The sequence below is a fragment of the Argiope bruennichi genome, chromosome 4 (assembly GCF_947563725.1).
Source record: "Argiope bruennichi chromosome 4, qqArgBrue1.1, whole genome shotgun sequence".
NCBI classification, from domain to species: Eukaryota; Metazoa; Arthropoda; class Arachnida; order Araneae; family Araneidae; genus Argiope; species Argiope bruennichi.
In genome coordinates, this window is record NC_079154.1 from 66,971,408 (window position 1) to 66,996,564 (window position 25,157).

Sequence of the window (25,157 nt, forward strand, 5' to 3'; positions counted from 1 at the left end):
AAACAGCATAAACTCTGTAGAGAAAGTATTTAGTAGTACAAGCTTATATTATGCTTAAAACAGATATGATGAATGCTTAATAACCAAATAAACTCAATCATTGCAAATTAAATACATTTAGAAAAGGCATAAAAATATAAGTCAAAGCTCATTATTACTCTGGAATCCTTCTTGAATTAATGTTTTCATAACATTAAAAAAAAAATCTTTTGATATATGGCTCAAAATTTAGAGACAAATATTTCAGCTATGAAAGTCCAATTTTCAAATTAAATTCTAATTCAATACAGTATTCTATTAAATGAAAACAAACAACATCAAATTTTTTAAAAAAAATGCAGTTCTTGGAGTAAATATATTTTAAAACTTGCCTTCAAAATTTTAGTAATCAAAGAGCTAAATATATAAAAGAAAGAAAACTTGATTGCAAAAAGTTATTGGAAAGAGGGCGAATCTATCGACTCACAAACACTTGTAGAAGAAAGCAGAGCAACACAAAAATCATTCATACTATGCATGCATATAACATCCATACTGATATATAACAGTTTCACAGTAAAATTTTTACTATTTAACTTTAAATTTGAATTTCATTCCTTTTCAACAAGTCAAAGAAATTATGAAGAAAATGTGACTAGCAAAAACACCAGTTTCAAACATAAAAATTCATTTCCATTTTCTAACTAACTTAGAAAATAAAACTAAAAACTGTATACAAAACTTTATAATTAAAAGAACTTAAAATTAATTTAATAACATAAATTCAATAAGATTTACAATTTATTTTTTTATAAAATTGATTTATCCAATTCAAAGCCTGAATTAACCTACATATTACAATACTTCTATTCCAAAACTTTTATCAACAATTTTCAAAAACCAAATTTCAATCTGTAAAATGCCAAGGGGGTAAAAAAAATGCAATAATAAAACTTTAAATATCTTAAAATGCAATGGAAGGGAACAAAATCTAGATGTTACAAAAATAATACAATTATCTTTAAAATTTCTTAACACAAATATACAAATATTAATAAAGAAAAAAAAACATCATTATAGATTTTTAAAAATCTATAATAAATAAAAGAATGCATATTACAACCATGAAAATTAAATTAATAAAGTATATTCAATAAAAAAAACTATGTCTAAATTATACAGTTTAGGAAATATCTCAGTAACCTTTTGTCTAAATAAAATTAAAACTTATTTCCATCTCTCATTTAGAATATATAATAACCATTTTATACAATCATAAAATATGAATATAAACTTCAACAAATAAAAGTATTGCATTCTGAAGTCTGGAATTGCTACATAAACAGTTCTGGAAATGCAAGCTTTTCATTATCTCATTTTTTTTAATTAACTTAATTCAATTGTGTCAATATTGTCAATTAGTTAATAAAATCAGACAATTATGAAGAGAAAGAAAATTTCATTGAACTTTGTGATTGTCACAATGGACAATAGTAATAAAAAGCCGCATTTATAAAGAGTTGGCAGAATGAGCTATAAATATACAAAATAAAGTACCAATTTAGTTCTGAATGACAAATAACCTTTTTTTTAAAAAAAAAAAAAAAAAATCATTTGCTTGAAATTATTGCATACAAAACATCTGTAGAAGATGATTTACAAAAAGTCTGAAATATAAAAAAGGTATTTATTTAAATGCAGCTTGGTCCTTACAAAAATGAAGCTAAAAGCACTTATTTGGGGTATCTACAAATCCAGAATACCTAAAAAAAATTAATATGTTACTTCATATATATGTATATGCATAGTTAAAATCTCAGAAATAGTTCAGATTCCTAGTATTTATGTAAGAGGGAGAAAAAAAAGAATCAAGACAATTTCTAAAGTATTAAAATATTTTATACTATATTATCTGCACAGTCAATTACAGATATTTCCTACTAAACACCAATACTTTTCTCATGTACAACTGAATAATCCACCTGCATCACATCTATTCTTATAAATGATAATTAATATAAAATAGTATTGCTTGGATTGAAAATGTTTTCATGGTTTTTACTAATAAAATTTAATTATCAGCTATTTATCATAAAACATTCCTTTCAGTGATTCAGAATAACATCTAAAGAACATAGTATAAAAATATTTATAATAATGCTTAGTGACCACATCAATTGTTGGCAGCTATGTGATATAAATATCACTTGCAAGAAAATAAAAATATATTTCTAATGAACATTCAATGGAAATTCCAATACACACACATTTAAACATATCATCTTATAAAATTTAACATTTTTCATATAAAAAAGTGTTTAAATCTATATGAATGAAAGCATAAAGTCTATATATGTATATACATATATATATTTTAAAATTTAATTTAAATCTTAATATCTCAATTTTTGTCTTAACTTAGCCCATGTAAACATCAATTTAAAAGGTTTTCTTATTTCCTGGTCCAATTCCTACTTTGTTAATTATATTTAACATGTGCTTAACAAAATTGTTGACTCCGTGATTCCCAAGCCAGGAATGAAGGGACAAGGCCTAAGTTAACATGTAGCAAAGAAATTCCTACCAGAATCTCATAATAAAATCATTGAAGAGACAAATGTCTCTTTTTGGCACTTGTTTCATGATGTATCTTAAATGCATCTGCAAAATTATGTTCACATACATAAATGTACGCATGCCTACACACACACATCATACATATATATAAAATGGTCATTTAAAAAAAAAAAAAAAAAAAAAAAAAAAAAAAAAACCTTCGCCGATTGTGAATTTCTAGCAGGCGATCCGTCAAACCAAGCGAGATGAAATTTCAAATATAGTTATTCAGAGATATGAGGTCATAATTCTGTGAAAGGCAACACAGAGTTTCTGTATCACAGAACATGAACTGCTGAAATAACTATATCTGAAAGTGCAAAATTGCCAATCATATGCAAGCTTGGTGCAAAATGTTCCCATCGGCAATTTTCCTTAATTTCCAGATTATTCTTTAAACTTCCAAACTTTTTCTTGATTTTTCCATATTGATGAAATTATCTGATTTTTTCCTATTCCTGACTTTTTGGTGATGTCCCTACTCTGTTGAAGGAATCATTCCACAAACCTGAAAATAATCTGCCTCAAAGCTAAGACCATAAAACCGGGTCTTTGGGACCCCAGTTAGAGTGAAAGAGTTTTAATTATTTTTAAATATAATGTAACCATATTCAAAAATATTTAACTGAACACACTGTTAAATTGCTTATCCTTTTCACACTGCCAAGTTTAATTGTTAAAAGTTATGATATGAAATTTTTTTTAAATTATATTACTTTGCATTTAAAGAAAATATTAAGTGCTCACCCATGCAACTAGCATTCACTGGCATCTTCTTCACCCCAACCTTCACTATCATATTCACTTTCTGAAGCAGAATCCGAGTCAGAAAATTCCATAGCAACTCTCCTAGCCAAAATGGAAGCAACATCATGCAGAGGAGCAGCCTTCTCTACTTCCTTCTGTTTTATATCCTCCACTCTGCGAAGTTTGATACCTAAAAGAAAATCCATTACAATGATCCGAATGAACCCATGTAAAACAGGTGCATTGCAACAATGATTTTTAATTTGCTAGTTGATTTGAATTACACCGCACATTAATTTCAGTTTGTTTCTTAGTTTTCATAATAACATTTCTTTGTATAAAAGCTGTTACAATGATAATATGGATTTCTTTTTTAAACTTGAATAGAGTAGTAATGATTTTAACATAATTAAGCAAATAGCAATATTCTAAATATGAATTCTAATTAGCAATATAAATTCTAAGACAAAGTAAAAAAAATTACTTTACTTCTACATTACTTTAACACTATATCAAATAAATATATAAAATAAATTGTTTTATTCTTATTCAAAATCCCTTTATGCATTAATAATTTTAATTGCCAATAAATTCATATTAAATTTTAAATTAGGGCTAAAAATTAATTTCTTCCCGTTTTTAAAATTAAAAAACTATGCATTACTATATAAAATAAATATAGAAGTAATTTCATTATTTGCTGTTCAGCAATTTTAGTTTTAGTTTAAGATGTATTGTATGGCTTATGCAGGAGTAAAATTTCGTTATATACAAAAAAAAAGATTCAATACTTGAAAAAGGATTAATCTGAAATTGAATAATGTATTCACTGGTATTGCCCCCCTACCCCCACCCCCTGAAGTGCTTTTTTTTCCCTCTATTTTTCTATGATCTTTTTTTACTTTCTTCATTGTTTAAATTTCTTCTTACTTAACTTAGAAAAATTGTATGATAATACTGAAGAAAATATTTTTTTAATTTTGGATAAACTCCTTTTTGAAGTCATAAAAGTTCATAATTCATTCACAAATATCTCCACAATTTTACAAATAATTCCATGAAACATTTTCAAGTATTTTTTTAAGATATAGCATACATTATTTGAATTGTACTTTTAGCCTGATCTCCTTTATTTTTTGTAACTTCCTTAATTTGTCAGTCATTAAATTTAGCACGGCCACTTTACTATAGGTACACATTACTTCCCTGGTATGGATTATTAAGCAATGGGATAGTCTTAAAAATTTGAATTTCTAAATCAAATGAACATACAGATAAATAGGATCTAAATGCTAAAATATTTATAGAATTAAAAAACATTTCCAAGTTATATTGGTATGTTTCCCATTTGGCTTCTCTAGCTTTAAATACAAAGATAAAAATACTGAAAAATGTAATGAAAAAGGAAGGGGGAATTCAGATTGTTTGTGTTATGCAAAAATTTCACATGTAACTACAATACATATACTAACAATATATTTTACTGCAATATTATTCGCTCACCTTCTCGAATAGCCGCCAATAAATCACTTCTTCCATCTCCCTGAGCAGGTGATCTTGATTTTGAATCTGTTTCATCACTCATCTTGCTGGAGCCAGTACTAGTGGATTCACAGGACACTCCATGAGACTCTTGCATTCGAAGATCGGATACTCTAGTGACCACTGCTGCACTGTCTTGTGGCAATGGTGGAGGAGGTGGAGGCAGTACTGCTACACTATTGGGCAAAGGAGGTGGAGGTGGTGATGGTGGTGCCACTGCCAATTCTGCATCAGGCATTGGAGGTGGTGGTGGTAGATCCAAAGAATCTGAAGTCATGCTGATGGTATCTGGAGGTGGAGTATGGTCTCTAGCCATGGACATGTGGTTCATCAAGTGAGGATGGTGATTGGGGGTATCTCGACGAGAACCTTGATTGTTTGCAGCCATTGGCACAGATTTCTGCGTTAAGTAAAGAGCGGCCATATGATTTGGTTGGAAGCCATTCACTACATTATCTGGAGGAGGAGGTGGTGGAGGAAGTGTCTCTCTAGAATGACTACCTGATCGATACCGACCAGCGCCACTGGAAGGTGTTCCACCTGCAGATATGGGGGGAGTAGATGTTCCATTTGAACCCACAACAGGTGGGGCTGGCGGTGGCTGAGAGGGTCTAGATCCTGCTCGACTCTGCCTTGTTGGAGTGCTGTTGTTAGAAGAAATTCTGTGGTCAGGGGAATTGACTGAATAAGGAGGAGGAGGCGGATAATGCTGCTGCTGAGCCATATTTTGCTGGGGATAGGCTTGAGTCTGATACTCAGAATAAGCAGGTGGTGGAGGAGGATAATGATTGGCTGGGCTACCATAGCTTCCATCCTGCTCTAGATAAGGCATGTGCAGTTCAAGACTATTTGGCCTCATTGGTATTCCATCTGTTCCATCACTCACTAGACTTGGGGTTCTTTGTGTAGTATCACTATAGTTGGATTGTGGGTAATTTGCTTTGTCAATAAAATCTTGAGTGCAAGCCATCATTCTATACTTTTCACGGGTATTGTGGGGCTGCCTGACTTTTTTGTGGCGTTTTGCTCCATCAGGTCTTGGTCTGTGTGGCTGAAATATTAAGACCTCATAAATATTCATCATATTTAAAATAAATTTACAAGCAGGTATTACATTAACGAACAAAAAATTTTGTACAAATATATTTTTTATCATCTCATTAGAAAATTTAGAAATGATACAGCAATTCTTATATGCAGAATAGATATTTAATGACTTTGATGAAGATCACAATCTTGTTAATTTCTGAATTATCTCAAATTTTATGCTGAAATAATGTATTATGCTTGTGTATGCAAATTATCAGTAACAGCTAATTATCTAAGTCATCAATCATAAGCACATAAAGTATTATATGTATGAAATAGGATCTGTAGCCATCAATGAATGAATTTTGCAAGTTATTGAAAAAAAATGATTGAAATAACTGTTTAAAAAAAAAACTGATATTAGATGCATCAAGTCTCAAATGTATAATGGCACTCATAAATTGGATGTTTAAGAAATTAAATATTTTATATTTCCTATCAGTTTTACAACCTTGCTTCAAAAAGAATTGGCAAATTCTGCTCATAAAAAGTTTTATTTTAACACTTTATAAGCAAAATCATCTGAAATATTGCTAAACATATTAGAAATATTTTCAAATAACAGGAAAGATTTCTTTAGTGTAAAAAGAATAATAAATTTTTAGTATAAAAATTTATTGTTTTATTACAATTAACATTAAAAATAAGGAAGTGAAATGGTATCCCAAATAATCACTATTTATTGAAATTCTTCATTATAAAAAAACTAGCTATTACCCACGACTTTGTCCATGTGGAAATTTTAATGTATATGTATGAGAAAAGACCTCGGCATCTTGCTCTTCAATCAATACCTAAGCTTCATTAATGATTAGGTCTTTGTGAGTGCCATCCAGCCTATGCACGATATCTTCTGATAAAATGTCCTTGTATTTATCCCACAGCTGGAAGGGGTTTCATATTCCGTAAGTGCTCACTAAAATTGCAAACAGGTCATTGTGAGCAAAATGACAACGCTGCCAATCACTGCCTGGTTGCTGCGGATGTCCTGTAGGCTGCAGTTTAACGCTTCTAATGCATGCTTGTGTGACATTGTGCACTCGTCCCATAATGCACTGCTGCAAAAGGACTCCCCAGCCGCTGTTTTTGGTAATGTTGCAATGTTGGTGTATCTTTGCTTGCAAGTGGCAATGTGGAAACAGAATATGTCGCCCGGCCACCGTTAAGCAAAGTTGCAGCAATGCCTGAGGAAACTACAGCCAGGACTATATTGAGATCCTTGCAGAGTTGGGCTATTAGAAGATTCAAATCAAGTCCATATTTCTTTGAAATCAAGTCTATTTTATTTATAGATCGAGAATGATATAACTACAACAGTATAGTACACATAATTTTTAAACTTTTAATTAAAATGAAAATACAGTTGTCAACAATAAGAACAAACTGCGCATGAGTGAATTTTCTACACCAATTGGGGTAACGCAATACAGATTAGAAATTTTTAATTTCCTCCATTCTGTTTTATTTTAATTTAAAAGTACTTCAAAATGAATCCGAAAGATCGATTAATTAACAATGTTTAATTTTAAATGCATCAAACACTAAGAAAACAAACAGAATTGTTTGAAATAATCGGTTGAAAACATGTTAAACCTAACCTCATTAGCGTGGGGGGAAAAAAGACTGAAGCCTTATTCATTGGGCAGTGGAGAAATAAAAAGATTTTTGGTGGAAAAGTTATTTTTTAATTAATAAAAAATTTAACTACTCACTTTACCAGAATAAACAGTGGCCTATGTCCTATTCCAGACTATAATCTATCTCTGTGCTAAATTTCATCCAATTCCATTCAGCCGTTCTGGCGTGATTGACTAACAAACAGAGGTAAACAAAAAAATGTATCGCCTAAGCATACGACAGCTCTTGCTATTTGTGCATGCGCAATTTGAAGTTTTTGTGCATGAACGGATAAGTGTTTTACGCATGCAAGAAACGTTGTGAGAAAATAATTACAATCGCAATTATAAAACCCCTTTTTTAATTTTGATATGATTTCAATATATTAAAACCTTCTCCAATAAATGCCGTACAAAATTATACAAATATCCCCAAAATTAGTTAAATATTTCTGGAGTTTTTCGAGTTCAAACATACAGACTCTTTCAGGAGAATTCATTTTATACTATGTATAGATAATGAGAACAGTGAACAGGAGATGAAAAAGCTGTGCTGTATAGATTTAATATAAGTGCAAGTAACTGAAATAGTTGGATATTGTATAAAGCCATACAAAAAGTTTTATCTTTAGATTATAGACTAGAGAGAAGCTTAAGCATCTCTTAAAACAAATTAATCAAACAGCTAATTTAATCAAATTAATCAAACAGCCCCCCATTTTTTTGAAGTCTTAGAAATCAGCAATCTCTTAAAATCACTTGTGCAATTTTTTATACAAAACTACCCATCAGGAATGATAGATTAGTTTAATGGAAGGAGTAATATCATAATCATTAAGTGGCACAGAATTGTACTATCTCTACAAAGAAGAAAGGAAAAAAAATTCTTCTGGTATAACTTGTAAAAATGCTAAAGCTATCTGTTTGTGGTCTTCCCCCTACAAATAAATTTTATGATACAGCCATATCTAGTGAAAATGAAATGAAATCCTACATTTAATTAGCAAGGCTATATGTTGACACATATAAAACTTAATTTTTTTCTACTATTTCAAATTAATGCAATAAAATAATATTTCATTGACATTTTTTATACATTAAATTCCTTATTTCTGTCTCTCTGAAAATAAAGCATATTTAATCACGATGACAATATGACTGCTGATTTGAACTGCACTTGTTTGTTACAGTAATAAGTTACTTTCAAAGATTTACTACAGCTTAAAATTATGAATAGAATTTCACTATTCATATTCAAGAGGGGAGGGGATCTGATAAGTAAATATTATGCAATTCAACTGGATACTTAAATATAGAGATGTTAGCAATAAGCATATTAACCAACAGATACAATAAACAATTTCAAACATATTAGAATAAGCATGTGATCAATTTAATGAAATGATTAAAAAATGTAGGCATACTTTTATAAGATTATGAAAATAAAAAAAAAAGCATTTACATCATTTTCATATAAATAGAAGAAAAATGTCTTACTTTTTTGCCTTTATCGTGGATAAGCTTTTCAGTGTCTTTTAACATCTCTTGCTTCCAAAGATCAAAGAAATAGTTTGGATCTGTATAGAACTTTAAGCCATCTCTTCCATCTTCCCTATAAAATCAATAAGACATTTTGAAAAACAAATATTAATTTTAAAAAAGGAACATGGTAAATATTGCTAGGAAAAAATATAACATAAAAATAAAAATAAGAATTTTGGGATAATTATTTTCACAATCTCCATGATACATTGCTAAAAAATGCTAGCTGTTGCCAAATATTGTGGCAAAATCTCAGGGCATTATATATATGTGTATGTATGTATGTATGTAAAAATAAACAAGTACCAGAAATTTTAATTACCTATAAGGATTTAATTTGTCTAATGGAGGTGGCTTCCCACATCTTTTATAAATCTCGAGCATTGCAGCAGGCATTGAGCAGCGAGACACTACTTGCTGATCGAAAACAATGGAGCTCTTAAATGCTTTTCGCATATGAATGTCTTGCAAAGACACTGGAATAAAAGAATGAAATTTTTAATGAAGACAGTAATCAATATATCAGTAGATTTTGTAACACTGCATGCATTTATTTACAATTATTCACCACACAAAAATTTTCAACACATAAATCATAAATATGTTAAAGTCAAATACAAAAATATAGAATCATGCTGCATTATTTCCATTTAAATCACCTATAATGCTAAATACTAAAATTCCTAAAATTAGAATATTATAAAAATAATATTGCTATCATCAGGGGTGTTTGTGGGACCCCAAAAAATCCCCTGAAACTTTTACGGACTTACTACCGGCATTTTGGAGTTTCGAGAAGGGGGGGGGGAGAAATGAAAAATTACAATTATGAAGTATTGAATGACCTAATTATAAAAGTTCAATGAATTACTTTTTTTGCAAAATTAATAACCATAAATTTTCAAACATATAAACTACTACATTTTATGCAAATATTTTAAATTACCTGAATTAATTCTTTTTAAAAAAATTATCTAATTTCTGCTGCTTTTTTTTTTATTTTCTGATGTTTGTGGGCTTGTCTTTCTTTTGTGGTGAACTTCATAATTGCAGGAAGGTTGACTTTTATTTTCCTCACTTACAGTTGAAGAAATTTCCTCGAGAACTGCACATGCAGAGGTAGAAGCAGTTTGCTTTTCTGCTAATGTAGAAGGTTTTTCAGAGACTTTTATAGGTGACTCATCTGAAATACATGTTTTTAAGTCCTCTTGATATGTTTTCCAACTTCTGTTCATATTCAGTAAGAGATCTTTGTGAATTGGATCAGTCATTGGATTTTTTGAACCATATTTTTCACATGAGGTTTCTTTAGAAGCCATTAAATCATATTTAATAGTCTGCACTGCATCTAGGGAATCAATCTTAAGAGAGGTTCTATAGTCAGTGACAAGTGTATCCATTAAGTTGAATGCACTTTCCACTAATGGGCCATGGAAGCAGCTAAGGCAGGCTTTGACCAATTTAGCCAATGTAGGATACTTATAATCATTTGTGAAATCATCTTTTAAATTAAAAACTTTAGACCAATATTTATCAATTGTACACTTGACTTGATTTCCACTTTCATCAGATGTGTAGAGCATTTCTTTGGTGATATCAATATCACTCTGGTATAACCTTATTTCAGCTTCTACTTTTGACTTTTCATTATCACTAAAAATATGGGACATAAAAGATGATAATTTTTCAAAAGCTAATATTGTACTGGTTTTACCTCTTAGCTCTGGATCTAATGCTGTAAAACTAAATAGATATGAATTTTTAAGGGGTAATTTCTGTTTCATATGCTGAAATTTCTAAATGAAATTCTCTTGCGTACATAAATAAAAAAATATTTCAATAAGCGAAACGAAAAATTTACACGTGCATCAATAAATGAAACGAAAATTTTACACAGCGGAGAAAAAAAAGTTGCGAAGCGATCAATGACAAATAGCTAATACGGCGAAAAATCCCCCTTCTCTACTTATTGGCGCCACGCCAGGAGAGATAAGACCTTTGAACCCAGAGTCACGTTATCGCACATCTGGTCGAACGAAGTCTCCCCCTTTTTTTTCTGCCGCGCCTACTTGCCGAAAAGAATCCAGAAGAGAATGTCCGAGAACCGGGGGAATGAGTCATAACTCGCAATAAGGAAAGAACAAAAAAGAAGTTTTTTTCCCCCTTTTCACGCATTATCACTGCCTTTGGAGAAAGAAAGGAAAAGTTTTCACCACACACACTGACCTTGCGTTTTCTGCTTTGAAAAGCAAACAAAATTACCCAGATCAAAATAAATAATTCATTATTATTCCTACTTCCTTTTGAACGACGATCCCCGGAAATTCCGGGGATCGAAGTTCAAAATCCCCGGAGCACAAACACCCCTGTATCATTATAATGCTCATAATTTTAATTTTGATGAAACCAACTTCAATTCCTCTTGATTAACAAAGAAAGTATATCCCTCAATTAAGTTAAATGTCATACACATTATCTTAAAGGAACCTAATGCAATCTAAGAATGAAATATATTTTGTTTTTAAAAGTATCTTTTTATAATTATTTTGTACTTGTGTATTAACTGCACACAAGCAAATGATCACAAAAAGAATAAAAAAAAATGTCATGTTTATTACAAAGAGTGATTTAATTAATGTTAGTCACTGCTACAATTTGATAATGTTTACCAATGGCATGTGGCTAACCTTAAAGTTTAACAATGACATGCAATTAAACCAAAAGTTCAATAATAACATGCAGTTAATACACAAGTAGCAATTAATTTGTTCAAAAACTTTCCTAATTTTTGAGCAATTTCTGGGAGTAAGAGGATTTTTTCTAATTCTTCCTTATATAGAAATTATATGCATTGGTTAACCAATAAATTTGGAAACACAATGAAGGATAGTAAAGGAGTAAATAACTGTATCTCGAAAATCCAAGACTATTTCGACTACATTTAAATAACCAAATCTTGTACAAGTAACTTTAAAATTATTTAAGGAATGTAAAAATTATTTAAAGGAAGCATCAATTTTTATCAGTAAAGAAGATTATTGCAATATTCTCAGAACTGGTAGAACTGTATTATAATAAATGCAAACGCATAATTTGTATGAGTAATAAAAATAAAAGTTTTAGGACAATTAAATCTAAGAACAGCATATAAATTCATGTTATTTTTTAATAAAAATATTATTAATCTATGACAAGTCATATCTTAACAAAATACACATATCTTATTGCTTCCCATCTTTGGTTTATATCTTCATATTTCAGAGGGGGGGGGCGATTTTCTATCTTCCACCTTCCCCTCCCTTTGTTACACACAATTTCTTTATAGCAATGAACATTTTTCTCATATGTTTCTCTCATATATGAAATTAAAAATTATATCCACTTGCAAATTTATTCATATTCCTTTCTAATTTTTTTTTTTTTTTCAAAAATGGAATTATGAACTAAAACTCCCAAAGTGGATTTACAAATAAATTTTAAAACAAATTTGTTTTAATCTTTTCAAACAAGGATAAAAAGAATAGATCAATTAATAAGATTGATCATAAAGCAATAGATCAATAAGCAAAACAATATATTATATATAAGGCACAGTTTTTCTTAATATGGTAATTTTTTTAAAGTAAGATTGAAGAGTAATATTAATTCAGGTAACAAAGACTGTTACTGTTTATTTTTTTAATTAATTTATTTATTTTTCCTCTTTTAAGTTTTGTTCTTATTTATTTATTTTCAAATTTTTACTAGTTCTAAAAACATAATAAGCAATCAAAACAAAGGAAATAATATAGCATGCTATTACAAAGATTAATAATTTCATGCAATAATATGCACTATTTTTTTTTTTTTTTTTTTTTTTTTTTGCTTTATATTCAAATAAAAACAGTTTGAGAGCAAGCAAACTCGTTACTTTTTACCAAATAAAAGACAGTCTTAAGCATACTTTCTAGAATGACAAAACTACAAATTAGAACATTTTTTAAAAAAATACATCATTTATAAAAATATGGACAAGAGTTAATTAATATAATAAAATCTCTCAAAAGCATTATATCACCTTCTTCTACATTGGAATCCAACTGAGTTACTTTAACAGCAAGTCGGTCAATTCGGCCTTGCAGGGATTGTGTCCTTGCAGCAATAGACGTGGACTCCTTGAAGAGAGTTGTGAAAATGTTTTCTGCATGTTTTGACAAGGATGATAACTGCCGAATAACATTAGCCAGTGTTCCATTAGTCACACATTCCAGCTCATTGGGAATATCAATAGCCAAGGCACCGCGGTTATCTACTGGAAGAGTATTGCGGCACACATGGACAGGCTGGATGAGTCTTTGTAAGAAAGGCATTTTGTTGCTAAGACACCTGTAATGAAATTTGTGAAAGTTTAAGAAAAAGTAAAACAAAGATATCATTTTGCAGTAGTTAAATACCATTAAAAATGTAATCATCTTAAATTAATATCACAATTTAAGATTCATTGTTAAGTTTCAGAATTTAAAAATATCAAGTGATACAGAACTATTTATTAAAGGAAAATCAAACTATCCTTTACCACTTAAAGAATAAAATAATAAACAATAGATAAAAAGACAGCATGTAATTCTTTTATTACTATCAAGAAACCATGTAATACATCTGTTTCCGAAATTCAATGCATTCCCTGTTTTTAAATTTTTATTTAAAATTCAGACTAACTATATAACAAAATAAAATTATCAATAATAAGGAATTTGCTAAGAATCATTTATTTTTGAAATGAACATGAGCAAATGAATTATTTTTAGGAAACAAATATTTTAAAGAATACCATTTTCATGATCTGTTACAAGTATAATTAAAATTGTATTTTAATTTATTTTACTACATATAAGTTTACTGGTAATTACTTAACACAATTTATATAAGCTTTATATCAAACACAAAGTAAATATTTAAAAACATTAACCTTTTTCTTTATGAATAACACCAAATGTTACAATAAGATAATTTTTTATTAGCAGGTACATATGCCGAGTCAAAATGTCATTAAAATTCCCTTATCTCTGAATATATCTGTTGAGTCTTAAAATTATGGAGCAGGGGATACCTGGGTGTAGTGGGACCTTTCACTTAGTAACCTTATGTAATGCTCAGAAGCTATTATAAGATTATAAAATCTAACCTATTTTATTCCTAAGTCTACAAATGTTTAAAAAAATGTCACCCTAACTCAGAAAATTAAATAATGTACATGGTTCATACATTTGAACTATTATGGCTATGAATAAAAGTTAATCCATTTAACTTTTTTTTACCAAAGTTTTTTTTTATTTATTTATTTTTAGTTGTTGTTTAATTGCTTCAATTTAAACAATACTTATATTTTGGATAAATATAACAAATATTTTTTATATCTAAAATCAATAGATAAAAAAATTATACATATAATGATATCCTGATTTTCTTTTTTATTTAAAAATAATATTTGTCAAACACTCAACACCACTTTCTATCAGCGGCAAGAACCACAAAATTCAAAAGTGTAGAGCCATGTAACATTATCTTACATTATGGAAAGTGCAAGTGATAATTCAATTTTAAATAGGAAATGAAATGACTAATAAAAAAATAAAAAGCACTCTATGTGGTTTTCTTCATAAAAGTCAGAGACAAGAAACTCAAAAATACTTTGACCACAAAGCATATATTTATTTCAAGGTTAAAATCTTCATATTTAATGGAAAACTTTAATCTTTAAATTACAGCTAAATTGAGTGGAATTCAATATATAACAAATATTTTCTTCAAATTTATAAATTAATAATGTTTATATATTTTAACTGTCATTCCTTATTTATTTTTTCCCCATATCTAAAAGTAATAGACTTCTTGTATATTTATTAGCAAGGTAAGACTGGAAATATCTGTACTGTGAGCAACCATAAATTACAAAAACTTATATAATGTACTACTAACAATACAATTCATTAGATTACTAAAATATTTAAATCCTAATGATTTCAGTTTGCATTTCAAAACTAATTAAAATATAAACTATCATCACTAAGGAAACTATCTTTCTTATATTTCTTAATTAATTACTCTATTTAGTACCTATGATTACTTTGTTACTAAAAAAACATTTTTATAGCAAAGAAAAGGAAATTTTTAAAGAAAACAATTAAATATTTAGTAATGTGATATAAAAAATGACACTTAATTTAATATCTACAATGCTATCAATAAGTATCTACAAATACTTTCTTAATATTTATATGTTATAAGAAAACAACCAAGCTAAAAAATAAAAGGAAGAATTAAAAGAAAAAAAATAACACCTGTAAAAATGTTATTTGCTATTAACAAATTTCAATAAAAATCAACTGTTTTTAAGAACAAATTTATATTTGATATTTTCAATCACTATTTATATTTTGTATTTTCAATCTCAAATATAAATAAATATTTTTTTTCTGCAGCTCTCTGTAATCATATTACTTGTCTATAAAAATATGACAACCTCTACAGTAATTAATGGATTAAGATTTTAACATCACAATAAATAATTTAGACCACAAATAAAATTAAAAAAAGGAATAATTAGAATGGACAAAAATAATAAAGTTTAAAATTAAAAAATAGACTTATGCATAATCCTACATACATATTAGGTATAGTCGTACAAATTTAGATTATTTTTAAAACAATCTATAATAAATTGAAATAATATACATCAATTAGAAAACAATAATTCAAATCTATGTATAGATATTTTTCATTTAATAACTACACAAAATGCACATAAAAATTTCAAACAATTTATGCCAAAAAAACTTAAGAAAGTAATTTGACCATATTTACAGACAAATGGACTATAAAATGACAGACTTATTTTTTATCGTGAAAAATAAGTGAAAGATTAATAAAAATTAAATGATTTTAAATTGTCAACAGTTTATAATGAATTTCAGCATAACAATATATGTAAGAGACCAAATGCCTTTCTTGTCACAAATAAAAATTGTTTTTCACATATATTTTCGAAAGTTATCATTAAAAAAATAGCATTATTTTTTAACTATTAAAAATATAATGAAAATTCACACATTAAAATAGATATATATATATTTTTAAATTCTTCCTTTGTACTATTCAATATTTTAAATTAAAAACCTACTTAATGATTTCATTTGAATTGAACCTTTTAAGAATTAACGTTTCAAAATTCGATGAACTTTTGAGAGTATTCAAAATGGATATACATTAGGAAAATCTACATGTTCATTCTTTTTAAAAAAACACATCAAAAATAAGAAACCTATTTATGGTATGATTAATTATAACTGTTAAATTTCGTTTGGTGATCAAAAGCGTTTAAATATTCTTCTAAAACTACTTACACAGTAAATTTCTGCCATTTAAAACAATAAAATATCTTCAGAAAATACCATAATGCATTCAGTTTCAAAAAAATTCACGAGTCTAATAGAATGATGTCAACACTGCCAAAAAAAAATTCCCGATAGTAAAAACAAAGACAAAAATGTAATACACGCCTAAAATCAAAGACTCTAATCTCATCAGCTACACTGGATTTTGATGGGAAGGATTCCCGGTTTCACTTCACTCACTTTATATCGCATTAATTTGCACTTGAAGAGCGGATGTACTAATCAGTCTTATGCTGGACGATCACGGTAGTAGAAATCTGACTTCTGTCAACACCTGCTATTTTCTCCACCGTCATTTATAAAAATTCACAAAATAATATTCAAAGCGATGTTTTTGTGATGATGATTCTATGCATGATAATCGAGATCTAAAGGATCTTTCTTATCAATCATTCTGAAGCATACCACGATATGGCCATAAGTAAACAAATGCAACTACGTTCCTCTAATTCATAACTAAAATATGGCTGTCATGACGTCAATGTTGCTATCTGTTGCCATTTAGAGCTTAAAAAACTTTAAAACTTGTCTTAAAGCAGGATTACTTAAAAAATATGGCAGCAAAAATGTTTCACAAAGCAAAAAAATATATATATTATTATTATACTTCAAATTTTGAATTTATTATCAGCGTCCATAATTTTTTCCTCTCAAAATCTTGGAGTGAAATGCTGAATCACAGGATCATTTAGAAAGGGGAATGACATCATCCACATGAGTCATTTTATGGATTTTCCACTGATGAATATATGGATGTGATTCAAATTTCCAGTCAGATTTTTTTAATGAGTAATAGAATGGCAATAATTGAGCACCGCTAATTCAATGAAAATCTTGCAATATCAGATCAGAATTTAATTTAAATATATCTTTTAATTTCACATAGAAAAGATATTTAATTATTCGTGTAGAAATATTTGAAAAGGAGAAAATTTTTCCTATAAATTACAAAAAGCCAATGCTTTAAATCAGTGAAAAATCAGTAAAAGTGATCTCCCAAAAATATTGGCATACCCTCTCATTAAAGTGTTGTCACCGCCATCCTGCATAAAATTTTGGACATGGATTAGTCTTTCGCATGAATTTTTCATTTTCGCACTTTTACTGAATGCGACTACTGACGATTAATTCCCGACATACAATTTTGATACTCAAAAATCAAATTTGTGTTTTAAATACATGTTTTTTTAACCGACTGAAACCAAATTTTGACACAAAACTATAAAATTAAAATCAATTTTGATACATTAAATCTTTGCGTTTTTCAGCTATCGCATTTGAATGCTTGTGAAAACAAAAAGTCAAAACGGATGTAATTCCAAATTTGACATGTATCAGCACTTTAGATTTTAAATCTGGGTACTTAATTTTGTCTATCTAACTCTCCTAGTTTTATAGTGACCAACAGAGGCGGCAGCAGAGATTTGCAGATGGGGGGAGAGGAGGGCAAGAAAAATCCGACAGGGGGACAAGCACAATATCTCTAATTTGGCTTCAAAATAAATCATAATAAAAAAAATTTCGTTTAATTAAAAAAAATCAAATATCATTTAGCTTCTTTTTTTATTCAGATGCTGATCCTTTCTTTCATTGTTAAAACTTTACAAAGGTATTTGTAAAAAAGTGTTATCAGTTTCTTTTACTGACTATCGAAAAATTGTCAATATTTGAGTCTATTTCTTAATGAGACTCTTCAGATTTAATTTCTCTGAGATCCGATTTTAGAAAAAATATGGTTATATTCCATTCTAGATTGTAGTATATAGATAGAACCATATGCCCCAAAAGGACGTGTCATGTAAAATAAACAAATGCATACTCTTACTATTTTATATCAGAAGCTGATGATTTTATTAGATTGTTGAAACAAAAAGTTTTATAAAACGGAACTTTTTTAGAAGTCTAGATTGATATAGATTGATATTTTCACTAAAAATCGATTGTTCTGCGTGGTCCAATATCAAACATATTTGTTAAGTAAGGATTACAACAACCAGCGGGAATTCAGGTGTGTTTTGAATCCGAGCAGAATAAGTTCGTGTACTCAACAAAAATGTACTGTAGTTCGGACACGAACAATGTAGAATGCGGAAAAGATACAGTGATATTGTTTCTTAAGAAGGCTGGAGAAAATATTTTGTAAATATATGTACAAACTTACCATTTTATGTAAGATATGAAAATTATTCTTATGAAAAATGGACTGCTTAAACGTTGGATTCCCCATCTGTTTATTTTTCAATATATAAAAATTATGCTTAAAAAAACCAATGCATCTTATTTTTAAAAAAATTAGATTTTGAATACGAATTCACCTATCTTCATATTTAGGCAATGCTTTCAAATGGTTAAGTACTTTTTTAATTCAAAGATATCACGAACCATTATTCCTCCCAAAAAGTGAGTTTTATCCCCTCTTCCATTGCTTTTTCTTAATCTCTTCGTATAATCTCTTCGTTTGACTCGCATATGAAATTATTGCATTTTTAATTTTAAATCTGCAATTAAGTGAAAGTATTAAGTAATTTAAAATACAAAAATCACTTGAAAACACACCATTACCTCAAATACCCATATATTATTCTAGGGATTAAAATAATAATAATTGTAACATAAATAAGATCAGCCATCTAATTAGGAAGTTAAGTAAATTGATATGCCGAGGGGCTAATGTGTTATTTATGAATATTCTATGAATAACTATTTTAATCATCTTTTCATCTTTATTGATTTTTATTCAAAGTCTACTAAAAATTTAGAAGCATCTGAAATTATACATCTTTTGCCACGAATAGTAATTGAAAGAAAAAAAACGATACGTTCCCCTATTACATAGTCATAATATTGAATGCAGAGTCTAAAGAATTTAGGTAGTAATTTATTTAACAAATTTAGTGTATACTTGGATAAATTCTTTTAGTGTAGTTAAAAAGCTACCATACAACAAATATTTTTTTTCCCGTCATTTGCAGTCAGTAATATTTTTTTAGTGTAATATTTATAGCCTGATAAATTAAATTTCAAAAGAAAACAAATATTTTAATGTTAAATAAACTTAATTTACAATTATAAAATTTACTTACTCCAGTGACTTATAATGAATTCACATAATTTGGCTGCAGCAAAATAACTCTTTTTAGCATGCATATTCACAAGTATCAAAAGAGTGCTTTATTAATCAAGTGCGTTTTATTAAATTTAATTTAACCATTAATTAGATTTCAATCAGACGATTCTCATAGTGAAATGAATAAAATAAATTTATCAATTCGTTATCAGGGAAGTAACAATTAGATGAATAAGATGACTATTAATTTTAGAACTTGAATTTGATGTTGTTGTTGTTTTGGATTTTTGACACAGCGAAGTGGAAGCATGTTTTGCAGCGACATCTGCTGCTCCATTTCCAACAATGCCCACGTGACTTGGTACCCAGCTAAATATAATATTAAATCCCTTTTCCTTAAGAGTTCGTAAAAGAGACAACACCTCAATGGCAATCGGATGCATTCGATTATTGTAGTTGGATAATGTCTCCAATGATGAATGAACTTGAATTTGAATGATGAATTATGGAAAGCAACTCTATCGTCCTATTCATGAATAATATAAAAGCATCAATTTCTCTATTAATTCCACTGGCAGGTAATCGAAGTGCCCGATGAAAACAATTTTCTTTTCTCCATAATCTATGATAAAATCTCAGCCGATGTACAAATATTAGTTGGGGAAAATGTGACGTTTTATTCACTTGCCAACTTATTGATTATTATACTAAATATATTTTAAATTATACGCTGAATGAACATTATAACATTTAAATCAGATGACTGAGAATTTGGATTTAATGTCGTCGACATCCATTCGCATTGAATTCTTAGCCGATCGATCAAAATTTTTTGACAAAATGCGACATCTTATGTCTTATTCACATGTCATCTTGTCGGTTATATTTCCAAAAGTAGTGCAAATTAAAAGCTTGATGAACGGCATTAGACTCAAATGTCTGAAAATATTTTATATAGTTCTGGACATTCATCACATTCAGTTCATAGTCGTGTAGAAATATTTGAAAAGGAGAAAATTTTTCCTATAAATTACAAAAAGCCAATGCTTTAAATCAGTGAAAAATCAGTAAAAGTGATCTCCCAAAAATATTGGCATACCCTCTCATTAAAGTGTTGTCACCGCCATCCTGCATAAAATTTTGGACATGGATTAGTCTTTCGCATGAATTTTTCATTTTCGCACTTTTACTGAATGCGACTACTGACGATTAATTCCCGACATACAATTTTGATACTCAAAAATCAAATTTGTGTTTTAAATACATGTTTTTTTAACCGACTGAAACCAAATTTTGACACAAAACTATAAAATTAAAATCAATTTTGATACATTAAATCTTTGCGTTTTTCAGCTATCGCATTTGAATGCTTGTGAAAACAAAAAGTCAAAACGGATGTAATTCCAAATTTGACATGTATCAGCACTTTAGATTTTAAATCTGGGTACTTAATTTTGTCTATCTAACTCTCCTAGTTTTATAGTGACCAACAGAGGCGGCAGCAGAGATTTGCAGATGGGGGGAGAGGAGGGCAAGAAAAATCCGACAGGGGGACAAGCACAATATCTCTAATTTGGCTTCAAAATAAATCATAATAAAAAAAATTTCGTTTAATTAAAAAAAATCAAATATCATTTAGCTTCTTTTTTTATTCAGATGCTGATCCTTTCTTTCATTGTTAAAACTTTACAAAGGTATTTGTAAAAAAGTGTTATCAGTTTCTTTTACTGACTATCGAAAAATTGTCAATATTTGAGTCTATTTCTTAATGAGACTCTTCAGATTTAATTTCTCTGAGATCCGATTTTAGAAAAAATATGGTTATATTCCATTCTAGATTGTAGTATATAGATAGAACCATATGCCCCAAAAGGACGTGTCATGTAAAATAAACAAATGCATACTCTTACTATTTTATATCAGAAGCTGATGATTTTATTAGATTGTTGAAACAAAAAGTTTTATAAAACGGAACTTTTTTAGAAGTCTAGATTGATATAGATTGATATTTTCACTAAAAATCGATTGTTCTGCGTGGTCCAATATCAAACATATTTGTTAAGTAAGGATTACAACAACCAGCGGGAATTCAGGTGTGTTTTGAATCCGAGCAGAATAAGTTCGTGTACTCAACAAAAATGTACTGTAGTTCGGACACGAACAATGTAGAATGCGGAAAAGATACAGTGATATTGTTTCTTAAGAAGGCTGGAGAAAATATTTTGTAAATATATGTACAAACTTACCATTTTATGTAAGATATGAAAATTATTCTTATGAAAAATGGACTGCTTAAACGTTGGATTCCCCATCTGTTTATTTTTCAATATATAAAAATTATGCTTAAAAAAACCAATGCATCTTATTTTTAAAAAAATTAGATTTTGAATACGAATTCACCTATCTTCATATTTAGGCAATGCTTTCAAATGGTTAAGTACTTTTTTAATTCAAAGATATCACGAACCATTATTCCTCCCAAAAAGTGAGTTTTATCCCCTCTTCCATTGCTTTTTCTTAATCTCTTCGTATAATCTCTTCGTTTGACTCGCATATGAAATTATTGCATTTTTAATTTTAAATCTGCAATTAAGTGAAAGTATTAAGTAATTTAAAATACAAAAATCACTTGAAAACACACCATTACCTCAAATACCCATATATTATTCTAGGGATTAAAATAATAATAATTGTAACATAAATAAGATCAGCCATCTAATTAGGAAGTTAAGTAAATTGATATGCCGAGGGGCTAATGTGTTATTTATGAATATTCTATGAATAACTATTTTAATCATCTTTTCATCTTTATTGATTTTTATTCAAAGTCTACTAAAAATTTAGAAGCATCTGAAATTATACATCTTTTGCCACGAATAGTAATTGAAAGAAAAAAAACGATACGTTCCCCTATTACATAGTCATAATATTGAATGCAGAGTCTAAAGAATTTAGGTAGTAATTTATTTAACAAATTTAGTGTATACTTGGATAAATTCTTTTAGTGTAGTTAAAAAGCTACCATACAACAAATATTTTTTTTCCCGTCATTTGCAGTCAGTAATATTTTTTTAGTGTAATATTTATAGCCTGATAAATTAAATTTCAAAAGAAAACAAATATTTTAATGTTAAATAAACTTAATTTACAATTATAAAATTTACTTACTCCAGTGACTTATAATGAATTCACATAATTTGGCTGCAGCAAAATAACTCTTTTTAGCATGCATATTCACAAGTATCAAAAGAGTGCTTTATTAATCAAGTGCGTTTTATTAAATTTAATTTAACCATTAATTAGATTTCAATCAGACGATTCTCATAGTGAAATGAATAAAATAAATTTATCAATTCGTTATCAGGGAAGTAACAATTAGATGAATAAGATGACTATTAATTTTAGAACTTGAATTTGATGTTGTTGTTGTTTTGGATTTTTGACACAGCGAAGTGGAAGCATGTTTTGCAGCGACATCTGCTGCTCCATTTCCAACAATGCCCACGTGACTTGGTACCCAGCTAAATATAATATTAAATCCCTTTTCCTTAAGAGTTCGTAAAAGAGACAACACCTCAATGGCAATCGGATGCATTCGATTATTGTAGTTGGATAATGTCTCCAATGATGAATGAACTTGAATTTGAATGATGAATTATGGAAAGCAACTCTATCGTCCTATTCATGAATAATATAAAAGCATCAATTTCTCTATTAATTCCACTGGCAGGTAATCGAAGTGCCCGATGAAAACAATTTTCTTTTCTCCATAATCTATGATAAAATCTCAGCCGATGTACAAATATTAGTTGGGGAAAATGTGACGTTTTATTCACTTGCCAACTTATTGATTATTATACTAAATATATTTTAAATTATACGCTGAATGAACATTATAACATTTAAATCAGATGACTGAGAATTTGGATTTAATGTCGTCGACATCCATTCGCATTGAATTCTTAGCCGATCGATCAAAATTTTTTGACAAAATGCGACATCTTATGTCTTATTCACATGTCATCTTGTCGGTTATATTTCCAAAAGTAGTGCAAATTAAAAGCTTGATGAACGGCATTAGACTCAAATGTCTGAAAATATTTTATATAGTTCTGGACATTCATCACATTCAGTTCATAGTCGTGTAGAAATATTTGAAAAGGAGAAAATTTTTCCTATAAATTACAAAAAGCCAATGCTTTAAATCAGTGAAAAATCAGTAAAAGTGATCTCCCAAAAATATTGGCATACCCTCTCATTAAAGTGTTGTCACCGCCATCCTGCATAAAATTTTGGACATGGATTAGTCTTTCGCATGAATTTTTCATTTTCGCACTTTTACTGAATGCGACTACTGACGATTAATTCCCGACATACAATTTTGATACTCAAAAATCAAATTTGTGTTTTAAATACATGTTTTTTTAACCGACTGAAACCAAATTTTGACACAAAACTATAAAATTAAAATCAATTTTGATACATTAAATCTTTGCGTTTTTCAGCTATCGCATTTGAATGCTTGTGAAAACAAAAAGTCAAAACGGATGTAATTCCAAATTTGACATGTATCAGCACTTTAGATTTTAAATCTGGGTACTTAATTTTGTCTATCTAACTCTCCTAGTTTTATAGTGACCAACAGAGGCGGCAGCAGAGATTTGCAGATGGGGGGAGAGGAGGGCAAGAAAAATCCGACAGGGGGACAAGCACAATATCTCTAATTTGGCTTCAAAATAAATCATAATAAAAAAAATTTCGTTTAATTAAAAAAAATCAAATATCATTTAGCTTCTTTTTTTATTCAGATGCTGATCCTTTCTTTCATTGTTAAAACTTTACAAAGGTATTTGTAAAAAAGTGTTATCAGTTTCTTTTACTGACTATCGAAAAATTGTCAATATTTGAGTCTATTTCTTAATGAGACTCTTCAGATTTAATTTCTCTGAGATCCGATTTTAGAAAAAATATGGTTATATTCCATTCTAGATTGTAGTATATAGATAGAACCATATGCCCCAAAAGGACGTGTCATGTAAAATAAACAAATGCATACTCTTACTATTTTATATCAGAAGCTGATGATTTTATTAGATTGTTGAAACAAAAAGTTTTATAAAACGGAACTTTTTTAGAAGTCTAGATTGATATAGATTGATATTTTCACTAAAAATCGATTGTTCTGCGTGGTCCAATATCAAACATATTTGTTAAGTAAGGATTACAACAACCAGCGGGAATTCAGGTGTGTTTTGAATCCGAGCAGAATAAGTTCGTGTACTCAACAAAAATGTACTGTAGTTCGGACACGAACAATGTAGAATGCGGAAAAGATACAGTGATATTGTTTCTTAAGAAGGCTGGAGAAAATATTTTGTAAATATATGTACAAACTTACCATTTTATGTAAGATATGAAAATTATTCTTATGAAAAATGGACTGCTTAAACGTTGGATTCCCCATCTGTTTATTTTTCAATATATAAAAATTATGCTTAAAAAAACCAATGCATCTTATTTTTAAAA

The 25,157-nt window shown here is 28.8% G+C and overlaps 1 protein-coding gene across 3 annotated transcripts; it reads right to left on the reverse strand.

Annotated features, from left to right (window-relative positions):
- Positions 1-1,580: 1,580 nt before the first annotated feature.
- Positions 1,581-17,031, reverse strand: LOC129965494 (actin-binding protein WASF3-like). Of its 3 annotated transcripts, none has more exons than XM_056079433.1 (7): positions 16,745-17,031; positions 13,189-13,496; positions 9,454-9,607; positions 9,087-9,201; positions 4,846-5,935; positions 3,343-3,532; positions 1,581-1,742 (listed from the first exon to the last, which is right to left on the reverse strand). In XM_056079433.1, the coding sequence occupies exons 2-6, from the start codon at positions 13,478-13,480 to the stop codon at positions 3,351-3,353; spliced, it is 1,833 nt and encodes a 610-aa protein (XP_055935408.1). In that variant the 5' UTR covers positions 13,481-13,496; positions 16,745-17,031; the 3' UTR covers positions 1,581-1,742; positions 3,343-3,350. The 3 variants fall into 3 exon arrangements, with proteins under 3 accessions (XP_055935408.1, XP_055935409.1, XP_055935411.1); XM_056079434.1 differs by having other exon boundaries at positions 16,670-17,031; XM_056079436.1 differs by lacking the exon at positions 16,745-17,031 and adding an exon at positions 16,514-16,661.
- Between the last annotated feature and the right edge of the window lie 8,126 nt (positions 17,032-25,157).

What these genes read in the sequence shown, in the direction of transcription:
- LOC129965494 (XM_056079433.1), bottom strand. Translation starts at nt 13,480, where the DNA reads ATGCCTTTCTTACAAAGACTCATCCAGCCTGTCCATGTGTGCCGCAAT. An exon ending in GACAAATTAAATCCTTATAG is followed by an intron (nt 9,202 to 9,453) that starts GTAATTAAAATT and finishes TTGATTTTATAG; the next exon opens with GGAAGATGGAAGAGATGGCT. An exon ending in ATTGGCGGCTATTCGAGAAG is followed by an intron (nt 3,533 to 4,845) that starts GTGAGCGAATAA and finishes ATTTTCTTTTAG; the next exon opens with GTATCAAACTTCGCAGAGTG.